Below are 24088 nucleotides of genomic sequence, written 5' to 3' on the forward strand. Positions count from 1 at the left end.
AGAAAGTGCTGTTTCCGGGTTCGGAAAAGGTCAGAAGGCTGTCTGTGCTAGTGCTACTGTCTGTTTCCTCTGACTAAACTAGCGTTTTCCTGCCCCCGTTTCGTTGGGACGGTTACCATTCCACCATGCCTACATAAAGTTGGAGGACTTGGAGGTAAGTTCCCAGCAAGATCAGTGGCCTGTCAGGCGGTCTTTCGCCAGTATCGGCATGTGTGTGTGGGAATGTGTTGAAAGTTTCGTCGCCGATGATTCTGTCGCCATTTTCGGAAGTGAAATGATGGATAGTCAAGTTCAGTGAGGCGTGTAGGGTGAGGTCGAGTGGAGGTGGGATAATCAGCATCCCGTGCCTAGCCAGGGAAGCGGCTCTCGCTGTGGTGGTGGAAACGTTTTATCAGTGAACCGACGAGGGGCCGAGATAACGGCTTGTCTATCTGTTGAAAGAACCGACACCCTAGGACTCCTCGAGTATGGCTGCGATGTACTGAAAGCACTGTGGGAATACTTCAACACTAGGGTGAGAGGATACTGAACTTGAGGTTTAATGATTTGGGCAGATTTTTAACGATTTGAGCAGGCCTCCACCACCGTTACCATCTACTTACTGATAGTAGTTCAGTACTTCTGAGTAGTTCACAGAAGTCAAGTCCCCACAACTGGTCACAAGTACTGGTAGTGGTACTTTTAGTTTGTTAGTGTTACACCCAATTTTCCTACTTTACCTTTAAGTCAGCTCTGTGGATTTATTACCGCTTAGGTTTTGTTTCACACATTTAAATTACATTCACAGACTTTATGTAATTGAATATTGATTCATTTCTTTTAAAATCTGATCCATGGCATGGACGTGAAGGAACAGGACAGGAACTTGATGATTCAAATTGCAATCAGCAATAATACACTTCTTGCTGTATTTTTGTAAGTGTAAATCACTAAATGCTGTAATCTTTTTCTTTTTCTTTTGCCATCTCAACAGCTACTAAAGCTATAAAGCATCCTCACTCTTAAATTGTAGCCTGTGCATGTGCTGCAGTGGGCGTGTGATTGATAACACTCAGTGATGACGACTGTTTTTGTGCGTGTGTTTGTTTCCATGCTTTAATAGTAGATCTACCAGCACCAGTACCAGCTTTGGCGTCTGATTTAAAGTTAATCTGTTAACAAAAAAATCTTAGACCTATGCAAGTTGCAACTTATTTAAGTTGAAAAAATCAGGTTTTCCAACTTAGTTGAACAAAAACAACACGACGAACAAAGAGACAGAAAAGCTGCTTGTCTTCACAAATTTGGGGGCAAAAAAGGTGGTGGAATATAGGGACAGTGGCAAAAACAGTAAAAAGAAGGCTTCAAGTTCAACTTCTAGGTGGGCAGGGAATGTGTTGACGGGGAATGTATACTTGTCGTCGTTAAGATATTACCAGTACATTTTGTAAGAAGGATGATTGTCATGAGTTACTGTAGCCAGCAGAAGTGCATGTCACACCTCAGTAAACACATCAAGCTGATCAATCCAGGCTGCTTTGACATGTGATGAAACGATTTTGTTGGGAGAGGTTCACAGTTGACTTTAAGCCCAGCTAGTGTACTACAGAGACTATCTTACTAAGGGTAAATATAATGTCACTGTCAATGTCCTGTGCTTTCTATTTCCTGTTTAAACTAAAGCTGTTCACACTCACAGCTGATGTACAGTGGAACTCCACTTTCAGTTTTAAGACCAAAACAAATCTGAGATAGTCAAGTCTTAAAAAGGACAGAGTCTTTAAGTTAAAAATAAAATGGGGGGAAATTTACAGAGGCTATGATATGAACAAAAAGTGTGAGAAATGTCAGGGTCTTACTCTTAAATTAAAAGGGGGTTCCACTTTACTACGAAGACTTAATATAATTGTCACTCTCAGTCTCAGTGTCTTGTGCTTTCTATTTAAAGTATTTTGTGTTTAAAGCTGTTCACACTCACAGTTGATGTCGTGACTTTGAGATAATTTATGAGATCCTTCGTCATTTCCTGATTTCCGTTTCCCTGAGCATCCTGTAAAACAAGCAAGGGGTCAGCTGACACACATGACAGCCTTTGAGTTTGAAAAAAGGAAACTTTGCTGTGACTTTTCATTTGTGACAGTTTCTCAGTGTTAAGTACACATTGTATAATACAGTGGAACCTACTTTTTTTTCTTTTTTTTTAAGATCTTTACAAAAATCTGGAAAAATTGGTTTTTGATATGTATTGAGATAATTTTAGAAGGTTGTGAAGAATGTGTGTGTGGGGCTTAAAATGGGGGGGGGGGGGGGTCTACTGCACATAAATGTATACATTCATCAGTCAGTTTCTTTGTCTGCACAAAGTTCCCATCATAAACTTTAACCACAATGTCTTCAGCAACAGCAGGATGATATGTAACGTAATGTTATTGTTAACCTTGTGATCCCGATAATAATTGCTCATACATTATTACATACAAAGTACCTTATTTATTTGATTATTAATAGAGTACACAATGCCGCTATGCAGACATTATCACAGAAAAAAAACTCCAGCATAATTCTGACAAAGGTACAAATACAATTGGACTTCCTTTAATTTTTTATTTAAAAAAAAAAGTGTTAACTTTTATGAGCAGCTGACAGCTAAGATATAATACTATTATTACTTTTGTATAGCTTTTTTCCAGTGAGTGGGGTGCCATGTTGGCTTTAAACTTTCTCATGCATTCCATGTAGAGTCTGAGTGCTAGTCAAGACAGCATGTACACACTGGCGGCCTTGTCATCTGGCCTTAGTTTTATGCCGTCATGTTAAGTGTGGTTATAACTGTATAGTCCCTCCACGTTTCCATTGTGAGAGGGGAAAACGAGACTTTAACCCCAAAAGTGACGTTTTCCATCTCAGAAACTTCCTTCTGAAAACAATGGAAAACCCCAGTTGTATACTATACGGTAATATTACTATACGTGGTATTTGTGATGTTAGGCCCCTGCGATGATAGGAAACCTAAGAATTAGGACTAGGAGACATTCTCTTGTAACTTTGCTGTCATTTACCTGTCCTGTAACCACAGTTTTGGCTCAGTCCTTAGGGTGTCCTTTCATCGCATGTACCGTAGTAGTTGTGATATATATATATCCCATGACCTCCCTTCTTTGTCTCTGTAAATGTACTCGAGGTATATTTCTTGTATTTCCATTGTTCTCTTGTTACATCTATGATGTAACTATTGCACTCTTATAACACATAAAATAGTGGATAAATAAAGGTGCACGAAATACATAGCTGGCTCTACTTTCTGTCGTCCTTGACATTCCAAAGTGCACATGTACCTGTCGACCAGATGTGCAACGGGTTACCACGCTTTTGAGAACTTGCGCGAGAGTCGTTCAGTGCTATTGCTGAGTTTTAGTCTCGACTTGCCAAGATTATCATCACAGCGTCATAGATTTCTTGACGTCTGTCGTCCATCATGTCATATTATGGGGACGTAATCTGTTATTTGCTGTTCTATTTCTCTCTTGTGATCAAGAGGCTCGTGAGTCCCTTATGATATTCATCCGCTGGGTCTTGACTGAAATACAAGCCATATAAAAAAAACACTTGTGTTTTAACCTCTATATATATAGTAATATGCCAGAGACAGTATCCATGTCCCACCCCCGTGTCACCACGTGGTGGCGTTCTTGACCCCGTCAAGGTCAACACTTGTTTAGTACAGTGGAACCCCCCTTTTAAGACTTCCGTCTTTTTGAGACCCTCCTTTCTCAGACGTTATCTTCATAAGGCCTAAAAAAGCAAATAGGTGTGGTTACGGTAACCCGACCTACCATATTTTTAGGGGCCAACCCTATAACTTTTTATTACATTTGTCCAAAAAAACAAAAAAACAAAACAAAAAAACCGAGTGCAGAAAACGCAATGAAAGCGAAAGCGCTCGAGTCACACACTTATTTTCCTGTCAAGTAGGTTTGATTTGTACACATTAGAAAAAAAAGTTTAAAAAAAAAGTGATTGCCTACCTTCCTACCCTATTTTTTTTGGCTATGTTACCTTAACCACACCTATTTGTTTTTTGGCCTTACCTGTGTAAATGTACCTCCATTTTAAGACTCCAATTTGCTCAGATTTTTGAAGGTCTTAAAAGGGGGGTTCCACTGTATCGGGCTGTGGCTATTGAGTCACACTCTTGTCTTGCAGAGAGCATCCTCCACACCATCCTTAGTCTCACTTCAGCACACGCAGGGATTGGCTTGGGTTTTGTCCACTAGAGGTCCGTTGACTGACTTGTTTATAAATAACAGTGACAGTGATCATATGAGTATACTTGTGGGCGGGGATATAGCTCAGTTGGTAGCGCGCTGGATTTGTATTCAGTTGGCCGCTGTCAGCGTGAGTTCGATCCCAGGTTCGGCGGAAATTTATTTCAGAGTCAACTTTGTGTGCAGACTCTCTTCGGTGTCCGAACTCCCCCCCCTCCCGTGTACACTACATTGGGTGTGCACGTTAAAGATCCCACGATTGACAAAAGGGTCTTTCCTGGCAAAATTGCTTAGGCACAGTTAATAATTGTCTACCTATACCCGTGTGACTTGGAATAATAGGCCGTGAAAGGTAAATATGCGCCGACATGGCTGCAATTACTGGCCGTATAAAATTTCATCTCACACGGCATCACTGCAGAGCGCCTAGAACTGTACCCACGGAATATGCGCGATATAAGCCTCATAAGCCTCATTGATTGATTGACTCAGCCATGAATCAACCAGTCATTTTGATTTTGCAATCCAATCAGTCAAGAAAAAACCCTTTCCTTCCACCACGGGACTGCCGCAATTGTGCATTACGACAGTGAGGAGACACTTCTGAAAGTTGTTTACAATGTACAAATGAGAGAAAAATTCAATTCATTTCTTCATTTTCTTTGTTTATTTTCCAATGGTTTTACATGAAGAGGAATAAAAGGTCTGAGGACACAATAACCATATTTATTTCTATTAATTAAGGAAGGGGAAAAAGGGGAAAAAACAAGACAGCAGACAAAAATAAGACGAGCTGACTGACTCTGCTGCATGTCTATTGGTCAGTTGACGGATTGAGACCCATGTGTGTCGGTCTTTACCGAATTTAACATGGCAAAACATCGATGACCGACGCCCAAGCCAATCCCTGCACACGCATACTCATATGATCACTGTCACTGTTATTTATAAACAAGGCAGACGTCAATTTAATGACAGTGAGTTAGCATCACTGTTTGTGTTATTTATAAACAAGGCAGACGTCAATTTAATGACAGTGAGTTAGCATCACTGTTTGTGTTATTTATAAACAAGGCAGACGTCAATTTAATGACAGTGAGTTAGCATCACTGTTTGTGTTATTTATAAACAAGGTAGACCTGAATGAAGTGACAGTGAGTAAGCATCTTATGATTTGCAGGTCGTTAGTCAATCAATCAATCAATGACGCTTATATCGCGCATATTCCGTGGGTACAGTTCTAGGTGCTCTGCAGTGATGCCATGTGAGATGAAATTTTATACGGCCAGTAGATTGCAGCCATGTCGGCGCATATTTACCTTTCACGGCCTTATTCCAAGTCACACGGGTATGGTAGACAATTATTAACTGTGCCTAAGCAATTTTGCCAGGAAAGACCCTTTTGTCAATCGTGGGATCTTTAACGTGCACACCCAATGTAGTATACACGGGGGGTGGTTCGGACACCGAAGAGAGTCTGCACACAAAGTTGACTCTGTGAAATAAATTTCCGCCGAACCTGGGATCGAACTCGCGCTGACAGCGGCCAACTGAATACAAATCCAGCGCGCGCTACCAACTGAGCTATATCCCCGCCCCGGGAGTGGGAGGTTTTTTACTTGACCCAGCGGTCTTTTGAGTGGACAGACAGACAAACACTTATAAAAAACAAGTCGCGTAAGGCGAAATTACTACATTTAGTCAAGCTGTGGAACTCACAGAATGAAACTGAACGTAGTCCGCCGCTAGTGCAAAAGGCAGTAAAAGTGACGAGCCTGTTTGGCGCGGTTGCGCTGTGCTTCATAGCACGCTTTACTGTACCTCTCTTCGTTTTAACTTTCTGAGCGTGTTTTTAATCCAAACATATCATATCTATATGTTTTTGGAATCAGGAACCGACAAGGAATAAGATGAAATAGTTTTTAAAATGATTTTGGAAATTTAATTTTGATCATAATTTTTATATTTTTAATTTTCAGAGCTTGTTTTTAATCCAAATATAACATGTATATGTTTTTGGAATCGGAAAATGACGAAGAATAAGATGAAATTGTTTTTGGATCGTTTAATAAAAAATAATTTTAATTACAAGTTTCCGATGTTTACTATTCTCTGTTTTACTTAGATTTTTTTGAGGTCTTGAGAAGAGAGTTCCACTGTGCTAATAGTAATGATACCATCATCCTTAGTGCACAATTTAGAAGACTAACAGAAATGTTTGTTGTTGTTGACAGCTCAGGATCTGCTGCTGAGGTTCAACGGCTCAGACAGACACACACACAGAGAAACAGGCAGACGGAGAGAGACTGCAGAGAGACAGAGACTGGATTTAAGAGGCTAGTGCGGCAGACAGATTCCTCATGATGGGCGACGCCTTGCTCTGCTTCAGCTGCTGCATCACAGAACAGCCACAACCCGTGAGTACTCACACCTCTGTTGTTAACAGCTATTGTGTTTTCAGCATAGCAATAGGGTCCGATATTTAGACGAGACAAGTATAATGCCGACGATTGCAGCTTCTGGAAATTTGCAAGGTTTGTTGCCTGTTAAAGAACTGGATTTTACACGTAATGTATGTCATGTACAGTAAGCAACAACAAAAGCACACACAAAGCAAATGGCATATCGTCTGTCGACTAGTCACAGAAACAAACCTGGCGAGGTATGCATGTACTTTATACACGTGTAAGAAACTGGAACCATGCATCTTTGTTATTGCCAATATGCTTTTGGATATCGGCCAAAAATGACCAACTTCCGTAGCGTTATGCTTTGATGATCGGAAAAGGGATGTGTGAGACCATCCTATTACAGCCCCCGAATTCCCCCACGTGTCTACTTAACCACACGGGTGCAGTACCCTTGTGGATAAGACGTCGGCCTCCCACGTGAAAGGTTGAAGGTTCCAATCCGGGCTGTGCTTAATTAATCGAATGAGAGTGGAGATTTGTTTTATCCCCAGGTCAACTTATGTGCAGACCTGCTAGTGCCTTATCCTTTTTCATGTGTACTTGCATCCCCTGAAAATTGGAGTATTGCAGGGGAAACAAATGAGTGTACATGTATGGGAGTTTCAGCCCATGACAAAGAACCTTTTAGTAACTTAATCATATGCCTTTCACTGCGTCCCATACTGCCAGCTAGAGAACCTAACCTATGCAGATCTTGAATCGCCTGGTATAGTATTATACACAATGCTATCTACTTTCAATTAGGCATTCATATTACCTACAGTGCAATATCATGCATAACTGTTTTCGTTTGTACCCACTGCCTGCCAGGATTGAATATTGACAGTTTAGAAAACTCGCTATGATTATTTTCCCGATTTATTTATTTTTTAGTTTGAAATTGACAGGCGCTTCTCATGTCATGGGCACTGCATAGAAGATGATGGAGTTTTTTTTGTGTCGGAGGCACACTGCAGATCAAGCATTCAAACCTTGAGCCTTCTATTGCATTTTCCTTGCTTTCTGGTTTTCAAAACAAACAGACCTAGTACTATTCAAGACATGCTTGTTTTCTTCCTCATGGAGGCTCATGTTACATTTGTGCATGGATCAAAGATGCTGTTGTGGTCAAACATAACTCCATGTACAATGGCTCGATTGTTACTTACACACTGAGGGGTTGTTCTTTGTGTTATGGGCAATTCTTCAAATTTAATTAGCGGTATGTCTGAGCGATCGAGAAGAAGAAAGAAGAAGAATTAGCGGTAAATTGTAATTGAACACTACATGCTATAATTGTCTAGTCTTCTTCGTCGTTCATGGGCTTAGACTCTCACAATCACTCATGGTTTTAGCACGAGTGGATTTTTACGTGTATGACCGTTTTTACCCCGCCATTCCGGCAGCATACGCCGATTTCGGGGGAGGCATGCTGGGTATTTTCGTGTTTCTACAACCCACCGAACTCTGACATGGATTACAGGATCTTTTCCGTGCGCACTTAGTCTTGTGCTTGCGTGTACACACGAAGGGGGTTAAGTCACTAGCAGGTCTGCACATAAGTTGACCTGGGAGATCGGAAAAATCTCCACTCTTAACCCACCAGGCGGCAGCGACCGGGATTCGAACTCACGACCTCCCGATTAGGAGGCCGACGTCTTGCAACTGCGCCACTTCGCCCGTCTATAATTGTCTAGTGTCTTGACCGTTTCTTTTAAATTGTTTTGTGGTGTCTGTCTGTGGGGTGTGGGCTTATGCATGTGTGTTTGCATGTAATATTTTTGTTTGATGTGTCTGTGTTTGTATGCAGTGGAGTTTAAGGTGTCATCAATTCATTTCAGTTGATAAGCGGAGTGGGGGTTAGATATTTGGTTTTTGAAATGTGAAAGTTACTTCTTTTTCTTCTTGCGTTCGCCGTCACACCATCAGGTTAGTCTGCGAGACGAATGACGTCGTGGCTTCCAGGTCTTGTCTGTTCCCATGGAGTTTGGTGCGGAGACGGACTGATGCTGGCCACACTTTGTCTCTGATTGGTTTGAGTTGGGGGCATGTCATTAAGACATGTTCTGGAGTCTGGTCTTCCAGACCACAGGGACAGGTTGGTGATGGGGTCAGCTTCAGCTTCCTGAACATGTGGGCGTTGAGGCGACAGTGACCAGTTCGTAGTCGCATGATCACTACTTGCTGCCATCGTTCTAGGAGATGATATGCGTCTCTCGTGGATTGTGGTCGCATTGCTGCCTTCACGAGGGTTTTCTTTTCAGCGAAGCTGACCGGGTTGTCTGGTTGTTCCTCCCTGGCTCCGAGTTTGGCGAGCTCATCAGCTGTTTCATTGCCTGGAATTCCGCAGTGTGCTGGAACCCATTGCAGGACTACTCGTCGAGTCTTGGCAAGCTCCTGGAGTTTCTCCATCAGACGTGGAAGTTTGTTTCCTGCAAGGGCTTCCAAGGCAGACAGTGCATCAGAGAGGAAAACAACTTGGGGGCATTCGCTTTCCGAGTCATGAATCATGGAGGCTGCTTGCATGATGGCCTGAACTTCTGCTGCATAGTTTGAGCAGTACTTTCCTGTTGGTATCCCTGCTGTAGAAGTGTGCCCCTCAGGAGATCTGACAAGTACACCTGCTCCTCCATTGGCCACGGCGTTTGTTGCTGAACCGTCTGTATACGCGTGAATCAAGGCGTCTTCAGGGTACCGTTCAGCAATCATGGCGAGTGTTAGGGTGCGCCTGGCAGTGTCGTTCTGGGAATCTCCTGAGGTAACGTAGGGGACTGTGGTGGAGATGTGAAGATTCTTGTAGTCTTCATTCCATGGCTGCGGCAGATCTGAGAAACTGATTGGTAGTGCTGATGGAGGTACAGAGGCTTGGTGCTCTCTGGCAAGTCTCTTGCTTTCATGTAAGAAGCTGCTGCGCTTGAGGCGGTTCTTTGTCAGGTTATCCATGTGAAAGTTACAAAACAGTTTAAATCAACTATTAATTTACAAAATTATCATTTTGGAGTGTTTTTAAAAAACTCAACTCAAGATTTTTTATTACAAACATGTTTATGTGTTTATTTAATTCTTTTAAAACCCTAATTGCGTGTTACATAAATGATGATGGCAGTTTGAATATTGAGAACTTCATTTAAAAAATAAAAAATATTTGCACGTTTTTTTTTACAGGTGAACTTCCTTTTAATACCTTAAAATGGAGGTTCCCTTGTGCAACGCTTTTAAAACCAGATTTTGTGTTACAGAAAAGGCGACGGAGGCTGGACCCGAGTATGATAGGTCTACCTACAGACTTTAGGCACACAGCTCACATAGGCTCCAGTGATGTCAGCCGCAATACAGTCAACTCCAATTCGGTAAGCTCTCATATCTAGGCTCGATAAGGTTTTACCTTCTCTCTCTCTCTCTCTCTCTCTCTCTCTTTTTCTCTCTCTCTCCTCTCTCTCTCTCTCTCTCTCTCTCTCTCTCTCTCTCTCTCTCTCTCTCTCTCTCTCTCTCCCTCTCTCCCTCCTGTATCTGTATGTAGAATAAGAAGAAATGCCATAATATGTGATGAAAGTATGTCAGCCGCAATACAGTCAACTCCAATTCGGTAAGCTCTCATAGGCTCAATACGGTTTTACTCTCCCTCTATCTCCTGTATCTGTGTGTAGAATAAGATTAAAAACAAATGCCATAATATGGGATAAAAGTATGTCAGTAGCATTAGTGTCAACTCCGATACAGTAAGCTCTCACATAGGCTCGATAAGGTTTTATTCTTTCTCTCTCTCTCGTGTATCTGTGTATAGAATAAGAACAAATGAAACACTCTCACGTTGGTAGTGTGACTCTTGGTGCTGGGAGGAAGCAATTCAAATTTCACAGCAATAGGATTCTAAACAACGAAGTGACTGTGGTAAGATGAACAAAGTTTAAAAAACAAAGGAATACTGTACTCACCAATACAAGAACGAGACAGGACGGTACGAATTTTCGCTTATGGAATTCTAAACAACGAAGTGACTGTGGATATAAGCGAAAAATCCGGACCGTCCTGTCTCGTTCTTGTATTGGTGAGTACAGTATTCCTTTGTTTTTTAAACAGCAATAGGATTAATAAATGAAATGAAATTGCCCTTTTTTGCTTATTTTTGACTCACATGCGAAGCAAAAGTGAGTCTATGTACTCACCCGAGTCGTCCGTCCGTCCGTCCGTCCGGCCGGCCGTCCGGAAAACTTTAACGTTGGATATTTCTTGGACACTATTCAGTCTATCAGTACCAAATTTGGCAAGATGGTGTATGATGACAAGGCCCCAAAAAACATACATACCATCTTGACCTTGCTTCAAGGTCAAGGTCGCAGGGGCCATAAATGTTGTCTAAAAAACAGCTATTTTTCACATTTTTCCCATTTTCTCTGAAGTTTTTGAGATTGAATACCTCACCTATATATGATATATAGGGCAAAGTAAGCCCCATCTTTTGATACCTGTTTGGTTTACCTTGCTTCAAGGTCAAGGTCACAGGAGCTCTTCAAAGTTGGATTGTATACATATTTTGAAGTGACCTTGACCCTGAACTATGGAAGATAACTGTTTCAAACTTAAAAATTATGTGGGGCACATGTTAAGCTAGGATTCCATTCTTACGGCTGCGGTGCGGCTCCGGCGACGGCAACGGCATCCGGCTCTGGCGAGAAAAACGCATTGTCGTGAACCGTATATAACGGCGACGTCGTCCGGATATGTTCTCTTCCGGCCAATGCCGCCATGACTCCACATTGGTCTCGTCTCATGCAAACTGTCATTTATAATGAAGAACAATTTATGTTAATATTATTAGCGTACCGCCAAATGAAAAAACGCCAAAAGAGACGACATCGCTGGTGGGTGCATGCCATTTTGGAGAAAAGACGGCAGTATGGAACCCATCACCATCTTGTTCAAGAACTGCAACTCGATGGCGAAAGGTTTCAGCAGTATTTTCGTCTCTTTGTGCTCGGAAAGGCTCTGAGAAAAACGCGGGAAAAGAGACACGCCCACAAAATACCAGACGGCGTCCGGCGACGGCAGTCCAGAAAGCCACATGGAGCTTTCTTGAAAAAACGCACGCACGCCGGGCCGTCGCCGTCGCCGTACCGCACCCGTGTGAATGGGGTCATCCCTTCTTTCATCAATGTTTTTCAAATTGCCGTCGCCGCTGCCGTCGCCGGAGCCGCACCGCAGCCGTAAGAATGGAATCCTAGCTTTATGCTTTCATCATGAGACACATTTGGTCACATATGATCAAGGTCAAGGTCACTTTGACCCTTATGAAATGTGACCAAAATAAGTAGTACGGTTGCTAGAAGCGCTGACCAACAAGTGTTCAGATATTTTTCTAATTGTCGTTTCTAGATAGTAAAATATGTGCTGAAAACGGTCAGCTATCGCACCATCAAGAAATCGGTTCCCTAGTACCCTTTTAAGGCTCTGGAACCACCCCGGGTGGCAATATCGGGTCGCAACAAAGAGTGTTCCCCATAGCCGGAAAGAGCCTCAACCGTGAAAGATAGAAAGAAAGGTATTGAACAAAAAAGACGCACAACACCAATGTGAACCATTTGTGTTATCATACTTATATTAAAATATTGATGACCATGGAATAAATGGGTTATTTTTAGATTTCTGACAAAAAATCGCGAAAAACATGACAAATTGTCTTTTTTATAGCCTAAACTATGAAAGATTTAAAGACAAGTATTGAACACAAAAGATAGCAATGGATAATGGCAACAACATTTGCTCTCATTGCTGTACAAAATTGTTGATTGTTTTTAATACTTTTTTGTTTTTGTGGATTTCACAAAGCATACCAATTAAACGGCAGTCCAGGTAACTCGTCCGAATTTTTGCGGCTAAGAGCCTCAACATTTGAAGATAGAAAGACTATCATTGATCAAAAACTATGGTAAACACTAATGTTAATAACTTTTGATCTCACACTGATATTGAAATATTGATGACCATGCAATTAATGGGCTATTTTCAGATTTGTGGGTACAAAATCGCCCAAAACATGACAAATTGTCTTTTTTCTAGCCTAAACTATGAAAGATTTAAAGACAAGTATTGAATATAAAAGATTGCACAGAATAATAGCAACAACATTTGCACTCATTGTTGTACAAAATTGTTGATTGTTCTTGAATATTGTCTGTTTTTGTGGATTTCACAAAGCGTACCGATTAATCGGCAACCCGTGTCAATCATCCGAATTATTTCATGCTGCGCCAAAACGATTGAAAATGGATGGAATATTAGTGTTTGAAGACAAAAGACGCACATTGTCATGTTAAGCATATCTTGTTACACCGTAAACACATCAAAATCGTGATAGCTCTTGGTTTGAATGTTACAATGTTTGATTTTGTGCAAGTTACACACATTGATACTGACAAAATGTAATGATATTCCAGGACAATATATCCAGCGCGCTCTTTGGGTCCCCAAAACACTGTACATGGTGAGTCCCATTGTGGTACCAAAGTAGAAAATAATTATATTCACTTTAGCGATAGTCCGCAGTGGACGACATCAAATGACACAGACTGTAATGATAACTCAAAACTCGTCATCGCTTTCAGCAAACGCGTTTAAGTCAACCTCCTCATCTTCTTCCTCGTCTTCCTCGTCATCCTCTTCTTCACAACCACCATCTGCCAGAAGATCGATCAGCGACACAGGTAGGATGGGCTTGAGGCACCACACGGGTTCCAGGACACCGTCTGCATTTTTCGTCCATCCCTGCCCCTGGTCGTAGGGTTTGGGCCTCTCCAGAATGCCTTCATGAGCACGCTTGTACAGGGCAACGCGGTGGTTTACTCGCTGAATGTGCGGCATCAGAGCAGATTGGCAGGGAGGCATGTGGGCTAGATCGACCTTACACTTGGACATGAGTTTCTCGTTGTCTCCCACCATCTTGCGGAGTAGCTTTCCACGAACGACATCAACTGATTTCTCACGACTGTAATTGTACATCAGGCACGTAAACTCTTCCAACTGCTTCACCACCCGAAGTTTGACATCCCAGTCTAAGAAAAGACCTTGGAGATGGTGAACCTCCTCGACGATCCAGACTGTCCAAAGGTGGGGAGACATCGCGAACTGGAGAAGGCCGAAATCAAGAAAAGCGAGGAGGCTGTTCAGAGAGTCATCACTGCTGTCAAGAACTTCACGAACCCGTTTTCCATCTCAGACAAAGACAGGCTCTACTCCTTGGCGTCTGGTGCCCCTGTCCGCATGGACGTCGAACGGGACTTGCTTCAGGCGGAAGCTAAAGGCATGGTCGCCAAAACTGACTTCATCACCCGCCTTCAAAGTGGAGAGCCAGGAAGCTTCTTTGACACTATAAAGAGGCAGAAACTTAAGACAATGGAGGCTTGCAGCAAGAAGGTCACGCTCACATCCCCACAAGGAAAGGCCCTCCAGTACCAGGTGCAAAGCGACCTCGCGTTTCTACTTCTCGTCAAGTCACAGCAACTAGACGAACCATTGGACTTGGACAAAGTCACGATGGGTGGTGCTGAACCTCCATCATGCCGCAGCGCTGGGATACAAGAACTCTGTGGTCAGAACCCCGGACACGGACATCTTTGTCATTCTTCTCTACCACGCTGAAGCCATCAAGTTGACTGTATACCTGGATACGGGATCAGGAAAACATCGGCAACTGATCAACCTCTCTGAGCTTGCAGAGTCCCTGGGGCATGACTACTGTGCCACTCTTCTTGGGTTATATGTGTACAGCGGAGAGGACTGCACCAGTGCATTCAAAGGAAAGGTGAAGCCATTAAGAAACTGGAGAAAAATCCCAAGTTTCACACGGCATTCAGGCAGCTTGGTGACGACTGGGATGTCAAACTTCGGGTGGTGAAGCAGTTGGAAGAGTTTACGTGCCTGATGTACAATTACAGTCGCGAGAAATCAGTTGATGTCGTTCGTGGAAAGCTACTCCGCAAGATGGTGGGAGACAACGAGAAACTCACGTCCAAGTGTAAGGTCGATCTAGCCCGCATGCCTCCCTGCCAATCTGCTCTGATGCCGCACATTCAGCGAGTAAACCACCGCGTTGCCCTGTACAAGCGTGCTCATGAAGGCATTCTGGAGAGGCCCAAACCCTACGACCAGGGGCAGGGATGGACGAAAAATGCAGATGGTGTCCTGGAACCCGTGTGGTGCCTCAAGCCCATCCTACCTGTGTCGCTGATCGATCTTCTGGCAGATGGTGGTTGTGAAGAAGAGGATGACGAGGAAGACGAGGAAGAAGATGAGGAGGTTGACTTTGACGCGTTTGCTGAAAGCGATGACGAGTTATGAGTTATCATTACAGTCTGTGTCATTTGATGTCGTCCACTGCGGACTATCGCTAAAGTGAATATAATTATTTTCTACTTTGGCACCACAATGGGACTCACCATGTACAGTGTTTTGGGGACCCAAAGAGCGCGCTGGATATATTGTCCTGGAATATCATTACATTTTGTCAGTATCAATGTGTGTAACTTGCACAAAATCAAACATTGTAACATTCAAACCAAGAGCTATCACGATTTTGATGTGTATACGGTGTAACAAGATATGCTTAACATGACAATGTGCGCCTTTTGTCTTCAAACACTAATATTCCATCCATTTTCAATCGTTTTGGCGCAGCATGAAATAATTCGGATTATTGACACGGGTTGCCGATTAATCGGTACGCTTTGTGAAATCCACAAAAACGGAAAATATTCAAGAACAATCAACAATTTTGTACAACAATGAGTGCACATGTTGTTCCTATTATCTCGTGCAATCTTTTATATTCAATACTTGTCTTTAAATCTTTCATAGTTTAGGCTAGAAAAAAGACAATTTGTCATGTTTTGGGCGATTTTGTACCCACAAATCTGAAAATAGCCCATTAATTGCATGGTCATTAATATTTCAATATCAGTGTGAGATCAAAAGTTATTAACATTAGTGTTTACCATAGTTTTTGTTCAATGATAGTCTTTCTATCTTCAAATGTTGAGGCTCTTAACCGCAAAAATTCGGACGAGTTACATGGACTGCCGTTTAATTGGTATGCTTTGTGAAATCCACAAAAACGGAAAAGTATTAAAAAACAATCAACAATTTTATACAGCAATGAGAGCAAATGTTGTTGCCATTATCCATTGCTATCTTTTGTGTTCAATACTTGTCTTTAAATCTTTCATAGTTTAGGCTATAAAAAAGACAATTTGTCATGTTTTTCGCGATTTTTTGTCAGAAATCTAAAAATAACCCATTTATTCCATGGTCATCAATATTTTAATATAAGTATGATAACACAAATGGTTCACATTGGTGTTGTGCGTCTTTTTTGTTCAATACCTTTCTTTCTATCTTTCACGGTTGAGGCTCTTTCCGGCTATGGGGAACACTCTTTGTTGTGACCCGATATTGCCACCCGGGGTGGTTTCAGAGCCTTAAAGGGGTACTAGGGAACCGATTTCTTGATGGTGCGATAGCTGACCGTTTTCAGCACATATTTTACTATCTAGAAACGACAATTAGAAAAATATCTGAACACTTGTTGGTCAGCGCTTCTAGCCACTAAACTAAAGGTAGTGAACCACTAAAAGTGACCATATCTCATGGTAGAAAGAGCCAATAAGCACCATTGTACTTCCTATGTCTTGAATTAACAGCTTTGTGTTGCATGACCTTGGATGACCTTCAAGGTCACATGTATTTTGGTAGGAAAAATGTGTAAAGCAGTTCTTAGTGTATGATGTCATTGCTAGGTTTAGTTATTTGACCTTGACTCTGAAGGTCAAGGTCATGTAAAGGTCAAGGTCAAGCATGTGAGTCGTATGGGCTTTGCCCTTCTTGTTATTTCCTTTTTCTTCATGCAAAGCCAGGTTGTCCTGTCCCACATACCCCCAATGGCTACCGTGAGGCATAGACCAAATAGCCTGGACCGCCAACTCGTCACGTGACCCTTCGAGGTTACAACTCTCGACTTTCAGGGGCGCGTCGCGTCCGGTTTGAAAGGCCAGTGATTTGAAGACAGTGAAAAGAAAGCACGCTCCAGTTATTTGTGACAATGGGAGGTGACAATGAACTGGATTTTCCAAAACTCCAAACTAAACTTAACAAAACTCATCGAAAAACAAGTTCCATATGCACTTTTGCTGAGTTTATTTTATTTAGCATTTTCAGAACTTACCTCGGCAACTTCGTCCATGTTTACAATCGACACCGGATATCACGTCCCCGTGATTTCTGAAAGGCTTGTAAGCGTAGGTTCCTAAATGCGAGAGGCCGCTACCTCGTAATAGAGAGAAAGAGCGGAGAGAGAGCTAGTTGGCGGTCCAGGATAAATGGTCTATGCGTGAGGACGTAAAACTTACATTTCTCTCACCCAAAATGAGCTGTTTTTCTTCACGTTTTGAGTTATTTTTTACAAGAGATCCTGACTTTTTTTTTTACTGTGTGTGCAGCTTCATTCCGTTCAGAACCAGATGTCGTCCAAGGGAGACTACGAGCACCACCTGGCGCCCGGACATCTACAGATCTCTGTGGTCGACCTACCTCGCAAATCTCCTTCCTAGGTTCGTTCACATCTACACTGGCACCTCCCTTCAAAGTGTTACACGACACTTGAGATTGCCACAAGTTCTCAAACGTCGTATAGTTGTGTTCTTTTATTCTACGTCGCCCGTCTTCGCAGCAGCAGAAAACAACTCGTCAAATTGAGTTCGAGGATTTATTCAGCATTCAATACATACAACTGCACAACGTAGCAGAACTCAAATAGAAGCTTTTTAACATTCAAATCGCGCTGGCATATATAGTAAATACTCAATCTCGAGAATATTCCAGACCGAACATGATACAACTACATTATACGAGCCGTGCATGGACTAAACTAGCGACATTCTCTATGACGTACATCAAAAGCGCCGACGCACTTAATCCGAACGAACGCCACGAACTCACGACTAAAACAGCATGGTAAACAACTTGTTTTGACAGGACTAGAAAGTTCACCTGCATTCTCGTCCAAGCATAAATATTGTGTTTACAAAATATAATATCGGTACTTCCCCACAAAGTACAAATAAGTCAACTACATGCAACACACAAAACTGAACCAAAGTTCAGCAACGGTAGCGTTTCCTAACACAAAGATATCCAATGATTTAAGAAAATCAGGACTTAAACACTTTCTACCCCACCTATGTTGACCCAAGTTTTTTTTAGCCGAGACCAGCTGTACTGCAGCAGGTAACTCAGAATTGTAGTAACTGTGTAGCAACACGATGGAATGCAGGCGTTAGAGTCGACGTTACAGGAAGCGACTGAAGTGACTGTGTGTACGGATATAACCGTACCAGGTCAGATAGAACAATATGAGTGGCTACGGATATATCCGTACCTGGGAGACAAAGAGTTAAAGGGATAGAGTCTTATAGTCACTGAACTTGTCACGTCCACGGAGCCCCTAAGGCTTTTAGTCATCCCTCAGGCGGCTGACTATCTGTTTGAAATAAATATTAAGCTTCATTAACTTTCATGCCAGGAGTCAAAAACTGCAATTTTGTTCAAATTAATTTTGATTTTCCTTCAGGCTCACATCATGTCCCGCACGTGAACTAATTGCGTCAAAAGCTTACATGAAAGTCTCAGCGAGAGGGAGAATTCTTTTTATTTTGGGTACTTTACGTCAAGACATTGTGTGTGATCACGTAAGAAAATTGTAAAAGATGGTATGTGGGTCCATTTTGCCATGTTGCACACAGCCTTCAGGCCAAGAACGTGATCACAGGAAATGATAATTACATTTAAGCGGGAGATGCGCATGACAAACAGCATTAAGTTTTGTTTGGCTGCCAACACTAAAGGTATGTCAACCAATCGACTCCTGAAGCTGGTTCTCGGTTTGTAGCATTCTTGTACAGGGTTTAGCCTGGGAGAAAAAGGCAATGGGACATTTGTCCCCCTCAACCAAATTCCGATGGGACATAGTCGAAGGCAAGAAGCGCCAAAGAGGCCTGTACGCGTTTTGACCAAAGATGCAAAATGGTGCAATATGGTGCCATCTGAGAATTAGCCGCTATACCGTCTTATCTCTGTGTGTGTGTGTGTGTGTGTAATCCGATGTAAAGTTTTCATTTGGTGGCGCGGTGGTATGTAATCTCAATGCGCCATTTGACGCACTGACGCAAATTGTGATGGGACATTTTCAGATTTAATCAATAATGGCGCAGGGCGCACTAGTCAATGAAACCCTGCCTGTACGCCTCAGCCTTGTACACCTTTCTTTCACTGGGTGTCAGCTGTCACAATATGGGCCAGAAAAATGTTTTTCACAACGAAAAGTGCCGCTGACATCTGACTTTTCAACCTCTGAAAGTCGTCCCGTCTGTTAATAGTTCCCATGCTTGTGTATGCCATGTGTATGTGTATGCCATGTGTATGTGTATGCCAGACTTATGTCTTTATACAGTGGAACTGGTCTGTACTCACAAACCCAAGGGACTGACGTAAAGGGGTAGTTGTAAGACAGGTGTTTGCTATAGAAAGGGGAATTAAAAAAAAACGAAAACATGTATGGAATTATTTGGGTCGGTGGTCGTGGGGAGGTGGTTGCTTGTGACAGGTGGTCGCAAGGACAGTTCCAACTGTATTCTCTTGGGGGGCATTTCTTGATGTCTGACTTTGAGCCCCCTTTACTGCAACAGAAAATACGAGTAAGGTAAAGATGAGTTGTGGGGAAGGCTTTTGTTTAGCATTTGTGTGGATGACATTATGATAATGATAATAATGAGAGCTTAGATAGCGCGAACCATGAAGAATCGTGCTCTCCGCGCTTTACAAATTAACTGAATAAAAAACGCTCGCGCTGGACCCGAGTACTCTTCAGATTGGCTCGCTCCCCCAGTATAAAAGTTTTTGTCTTGTGCACGTTTAAGACCAAGTGATTGATCTGTGTGAATTACAGGCATTCCCTTGCTATATAAATACATTGCATGCGAGCCGAGGATGTGCGTGGTGACTGGCCTTTCTCTTTTATTTGTAATTTGATCACAGTGAAAATGCACACATTCACACACACACACACACTCTCTCTCCCTCACTCCCTCTCTCTCTTCCTCTCTATCTCTCTCTCTTACACACACACACACACACACACACGCACATGAGTACAGACTCATGCACGCACACACACACACACAAACACACACACACACACACACACACAGTAACACTAACACATGTGCACAAAATGAACACACACACACACCGCGCGAGAGAAAAAGACGTCAAAGACTTTTGACTGTGACGTAATCTTTTTATGACGCTATATTTCTCGTCAATGTGTGACGCGTTCGGCTGTTCTATGAGACTGCCAGGCTGGCTGTGGCTCCGCGAATTCCCCCCGCCGCCAAGTCGTTTTTGGCTCACGTAAGTGTAGCCTATGCGATCGTAACTTTGTCTGTCTGTGCGTTTGTGCGTGTGTGTGTGTGTGTGTGTTTGTGCGTGTGTATGTCTGTGGTAGAAACTTTAACATTTCGTCATTTGAAGACGTCACATTATGGCGTAAGAGGGTTAGACGTCACGCGAAGGAATTACTGAAAGTCTCGGTTTTGAGCGGGCCGAGACTGGAAGGCAAGAGTTATCTTTTTCTTTTCATGTCTTGGCGTCTCAAATCTTATTAGTCAGAAAGCGCATGCACGTAGTCTCGACCAGCGCGTAGTGTGCTTCTTTCTGAGTACGTTACGTCACAAATTGTACTTTACGTACTTGATGATGACGTGTTCTATGTGTTCTATGTGTTGTATGTGTTCTATTTCGTTCACTGAGCACGGCCGGGACCAGTTGGCGTGAGCGCTGGGATTTCGAGTGTCATTCGACATGTCAATGCATCGCAGTATAAAATAATACAGGTAGGAGGTTCAAAGTCGATAAATGCATTCTTCACTATGGTATTGAGTCCGATTTCGTCGTCCATCTTGAATCGAAAAGCACTCTTCTTACAAAAAAAACCAACTTCGTTGCGAGCTACGGCGAAGCTTCGCATGTCAAAACTTGAGAAGCGATGTTGGGGTCAAAGTACCACGCCGTAGCTGTGGGTTTTTGGTATTAAGACTTTGCGAAGCTTCGTGTAGTGAGTTTGTGTTACTGTTTGTCTATTTCTTACGTGAGCCTTGAAGGCTTCGCCTCTTGTTTGTGGTATTTCGCATTTAGGTCCCAGGTAACATTATGAAGTTTTAATATGATCAATCGGACCTATTATCAAGTTAGTGTATCAACTTTTTAACGAACTGCGCCCAGTAGTTTCCCAGCAATAGGCTGTTAAGTCGAGACACGCACACACACACACAATTAAAGTCTGCTGGACCCTTGTACTAGCGTACTCGGGGATAAAACAACACTAGTTTAGAATAGAATGCATAGAAACAGTAAGATCAACCTATGTAACACAAAACTTACCACAACACAACATCAACTTATCCCATGTTTGTGTCTGGTTGCAGGGCCCACGGAGCGCCAGTATTTTTATTTCCGGGTGAGATTTGGTGTTTTCTGCGAGAGGCTGGGACTTGATGTAGTGAGCTGTAACTTCAGGGCAAGGGAGGTCACAGCACAAGGTCTGATTTGAATGAGCTCCCTTGGCTTCAGGGGAGCACAGCTGAATTCGATACAGGAGTAACTTCATCACCAAACATTCGTCTTCAACGCTACCAAAAGATTTTTTCTGCGTTTCAAGACAGAGTACTTTCTGTTTTTAAGTTATTTTTTCCTGAACGTAGAACTGCTGAAATGTCCTGTGTAGCAGTGTGTCTCCGTTTCAAGACGGCCTCATTCTGTTTGGAAGTTATTTTTTGCTTGACTTAGAAGTGTGACAATGTTCTGGTACGATTGTTTGAAATGCTAGCTTTGTAGAGGTTTGGGTGCAAGCGGTGATATTAAGATCTCACGGCAAAGGGTCTAATCTATTGGCTTCTGTGAAAAGTTATGGCAGATATGGTAGTTTGAATATTAAGTTAGTTTACTTTTGCTCACCATTGCCATCTTAACAAAAATAAAAATCTGAACAAGAGATTCTTTTGACGCAAGCAAAGGAATCAAGTGTTTTGTACTATGGATTTTTAGTTGAAAATATTGAAGTGTAATGTACATCTAAGGAACTAAACCTAGTTAACTGTAATTCTGTTTTTCTTATACAGAATAAAAGAAAGTTAACAACTTTAGGAACACAGAACACAGTAATATTAAATCTGTGTGACATGGTGCAATAATGAAGAAGCTATAAGCTAAGAAATTATCATCCGTCTTCCAAATTTTGGCCGCATCTATACTCTCTTACTGTCATGTAGCAATGAGCCAAACAGAAATAGTAATAACACACAGTAACATACAAGCAGTGATCGATAACAGAAGCGATGACAATGAAAGGGCAAAGAGCATGCATTACTGCAAAAACGTAAGACGGTGGAATGCTACCTATAGTCGGGTACAGGTAACAAAGGGACAAGGTAAGGAATCCTCTCTTTGGAGGGGCCTCACATCACAGGTACCACTGCGGGGCGGGGATGTAGCTCAGTCGGTAGCGCGCTGGATTTGTATCCAGTTGGCCGCTGTCAGCGTGAGTTCGTCCCCACGTTCGGCGAGAGATTTATTTCTCAGAGTCAACTTTGTGTGCAGACTCTCCTCGGTGTCCGAACACCCCCGTGTGTACACGCAAGCACAAGACCAAGTGCGCACAAAAAAGATCCTGTAGTTCATGTCAGAGTTCGATGGGTTATAGAAACACGAAAATACCCAGCATGCTTCCTCTGAAAGCGGCGTATGGTTGCCTAAATGGCGGGGTAAAAACGGTCATACACGTAAAAGCCGTGGGAGTTTCAGCCCATGAACGAACAAACAAACAAACTGTCATTAGATTTTGCTCGTGTGGAAAGTGCCAGTGTATGTTTTATGAAAATGTCCCTTTTCTAAAACTAAAAGCAAAAGCTAACAATGCTACTTTTGTCAGTGAAAATGGACAAAACTTTGGAGGGGCCTCACACCCCAGGTATCACTGTCATTAGATTTTGCTAGTGTGGAAAGTGCCAGTGTATGTTTTATGAAAATGTCCCTTCTTTTCTAAAAGCGAAAGCTGACAATGCTACTTTTGTCAGTGAAAATGGACAAAACTTTCACCTGTTTATTAGCCTTTCTCTCCAGTGGATACAACTGTCCTTGCTCTCAACTGCTGCAGGCTTTTCACTGTTTTGTGCACAACAAGAGAGTAAATTACTTTCTTTTGTGTATGCAACAGTGCAAATACTTCGCAAGATTGAAAACTTTGCATGGAACGAAAGAATCAATGAACGTCAATGTGTGTGCTTGTTTTGATTGGCTATTGCTGAGGTACCCGCCTTCTGTGTGTTAGTTTGGTTTTTAAATTTATTTTTATTTTTATTTTATTTTGGGGGGGTGGGGTGGGTGGTTATGGGGTGGCAGGTAGGCACTTGTCTATGCTTTGAAAGCTTTTGTGCTCAAATATTCAGACTGGAATAATATTTGTCAGGTCGTTATGCATGAAATATTTGTTGCCTTTATGAGAATTTTAACCTTAAAAATCATTTTCACTTGAAATAACGCAAAGCTCAGAATATTTTGTTTCTTATTTTTTTTCAAGGATCTGAACAGCTGACATTGTGAAGATATAACAGATCTATCTTTTGCTTTGCTTGCTCGGTCCTTTTTTCTTCCAAAAACGTTGGCAAATGGTGTCTGAAAATAATTCTCAAGTACGCATGCTCTTGTTGCAAATACTGTTAGCTATGACGGGTTGAGAAACTGTGCAGTGCTTTATTCATTTGAACTTCTCGAAACAAAAAATGTATGCAAACTGTGAAGGGCAAAGAAACCTACAGGGTTCATTTTGTGATAAGTTGAGAAGAGGCTGATACCCTTTCTGTGAATGTCGTCACAGGCTGAAAAAAAGTTCAATGTGTGCTCAGGTTCAACGTGAGATGTGCTGCTTGTGTCAGCGTGCATGGGCATATACGTGGTGGTGTTCGGCAACAACAAAAAATATGTTGGTTTAGGGTTACCCAACAGACCCTATTTTTCCCGCCGATCCTAAAACTTTTTTTCATTGCCACATTTTGCCTACCATACCGAGACTAAGGGAAGTAACCTCCTTGAAACTTGACTTAATTTTGAAATAAATTATATAAAAAAAATAAAGTCTGCCTACCGACCCTATTTTTTGGGGGTCAGGTTACCCTAAACCAACTTTTTTTTTTGGTGGCCTTAAGTATGTAGGTAACGTTACTACAGTAGTGCCTTACACTGAGTTGTAGGATATGCAGGATTACCGTTTGACCTCTTGCTGTTGAGAGCTATACA

The 24088-nt window shown here is 42.2% G+C and overlaps 1 protein-coding gene across 3 annotated transcripts; it reads left to right on the forward strand.

Moving 5' to 3' along the window:
• Positions 1 to 9: 9 nt before the first annotated feature.
• On the forward strand, positions 10 to 23159 carry LOC138950388 (CDC42 small effector protein 2-A-like). 3 transcript variants are annotated; one of them, XR_011450640.1, is made up of 6 exons: positions 10 to 154; positions 6479 to 6661; positions 9934 to 10044; positions 17182 to 17292; positions 21223 to 22262; positions 22764 to 23159. XR_011450640.1 is itself a non-coding variant. In XM_070322128.1 (5 exons), the coding sequence occupies exons 2-4, from the start codon at positions 6605 to 6607 to the stop codon at positions 17290 to 17292; spliced, it is 279 nt and encodes a 92-aa protein (XP_070178229.1). In that variant the 5' UTR covers positions 10 to 154; positions 6479 to 6604; the 3' UTR covers positions 21223 to 23159. The 3 variants fall into 3 exon arrangements, 2 of the variants coding, with proteins under 2 accessions (XP_070178229.1, XP_070178230.1); XM_070322128.1 differs by having other exon boundaries at positions 21223 to 23159; XM_070322129.1 differs by lacking the exon at positions 10 to 154 and adding an exon at positions 161 to 514 and having other exon boundaries at positions 21223 to 23159.
• The last annotated feature ends 929 nt before the right edge of the window (positions 23160 to 24088 follow it).

Source organism: Littorina saxatilis, linkage group LG16 (assembly GCF_037325665.1).
Source record: "Littorina saxatilis isolate snail1 linkage group LG16, US_GU_Lsax_2.0, whole genome shotgun sequence".
NCBI lineage: Eukaryota > Metazoa > Mollusca > Gastropoda > Littorinimorpha > Littorinidae > Littorina > Littorina saxatilis.

Coding starts and splice junctions, on each gene's coding strand:
- LOC138950388 (XM_070322128.1), top strand. CDS start 6,605: ATGATGGGCGACGCCTTGCTCTGCTTCAGCTGCTGCATCACAGAACAG. Junction 6,662..9,933: donor TCACAGAACAGCCACAACCC/GTGAGTACTCAC, acceptor TTTGTGTTACAG/AAAAGGCGACGGAGGCTGGA. Junction 10,045..17,181: donor ATACAGTCAACTCCAATTCG/GTAAGCTCTCAT, acceptor CTGTGTGTGCAG/CTTCATTCCGTTCAGAACCA.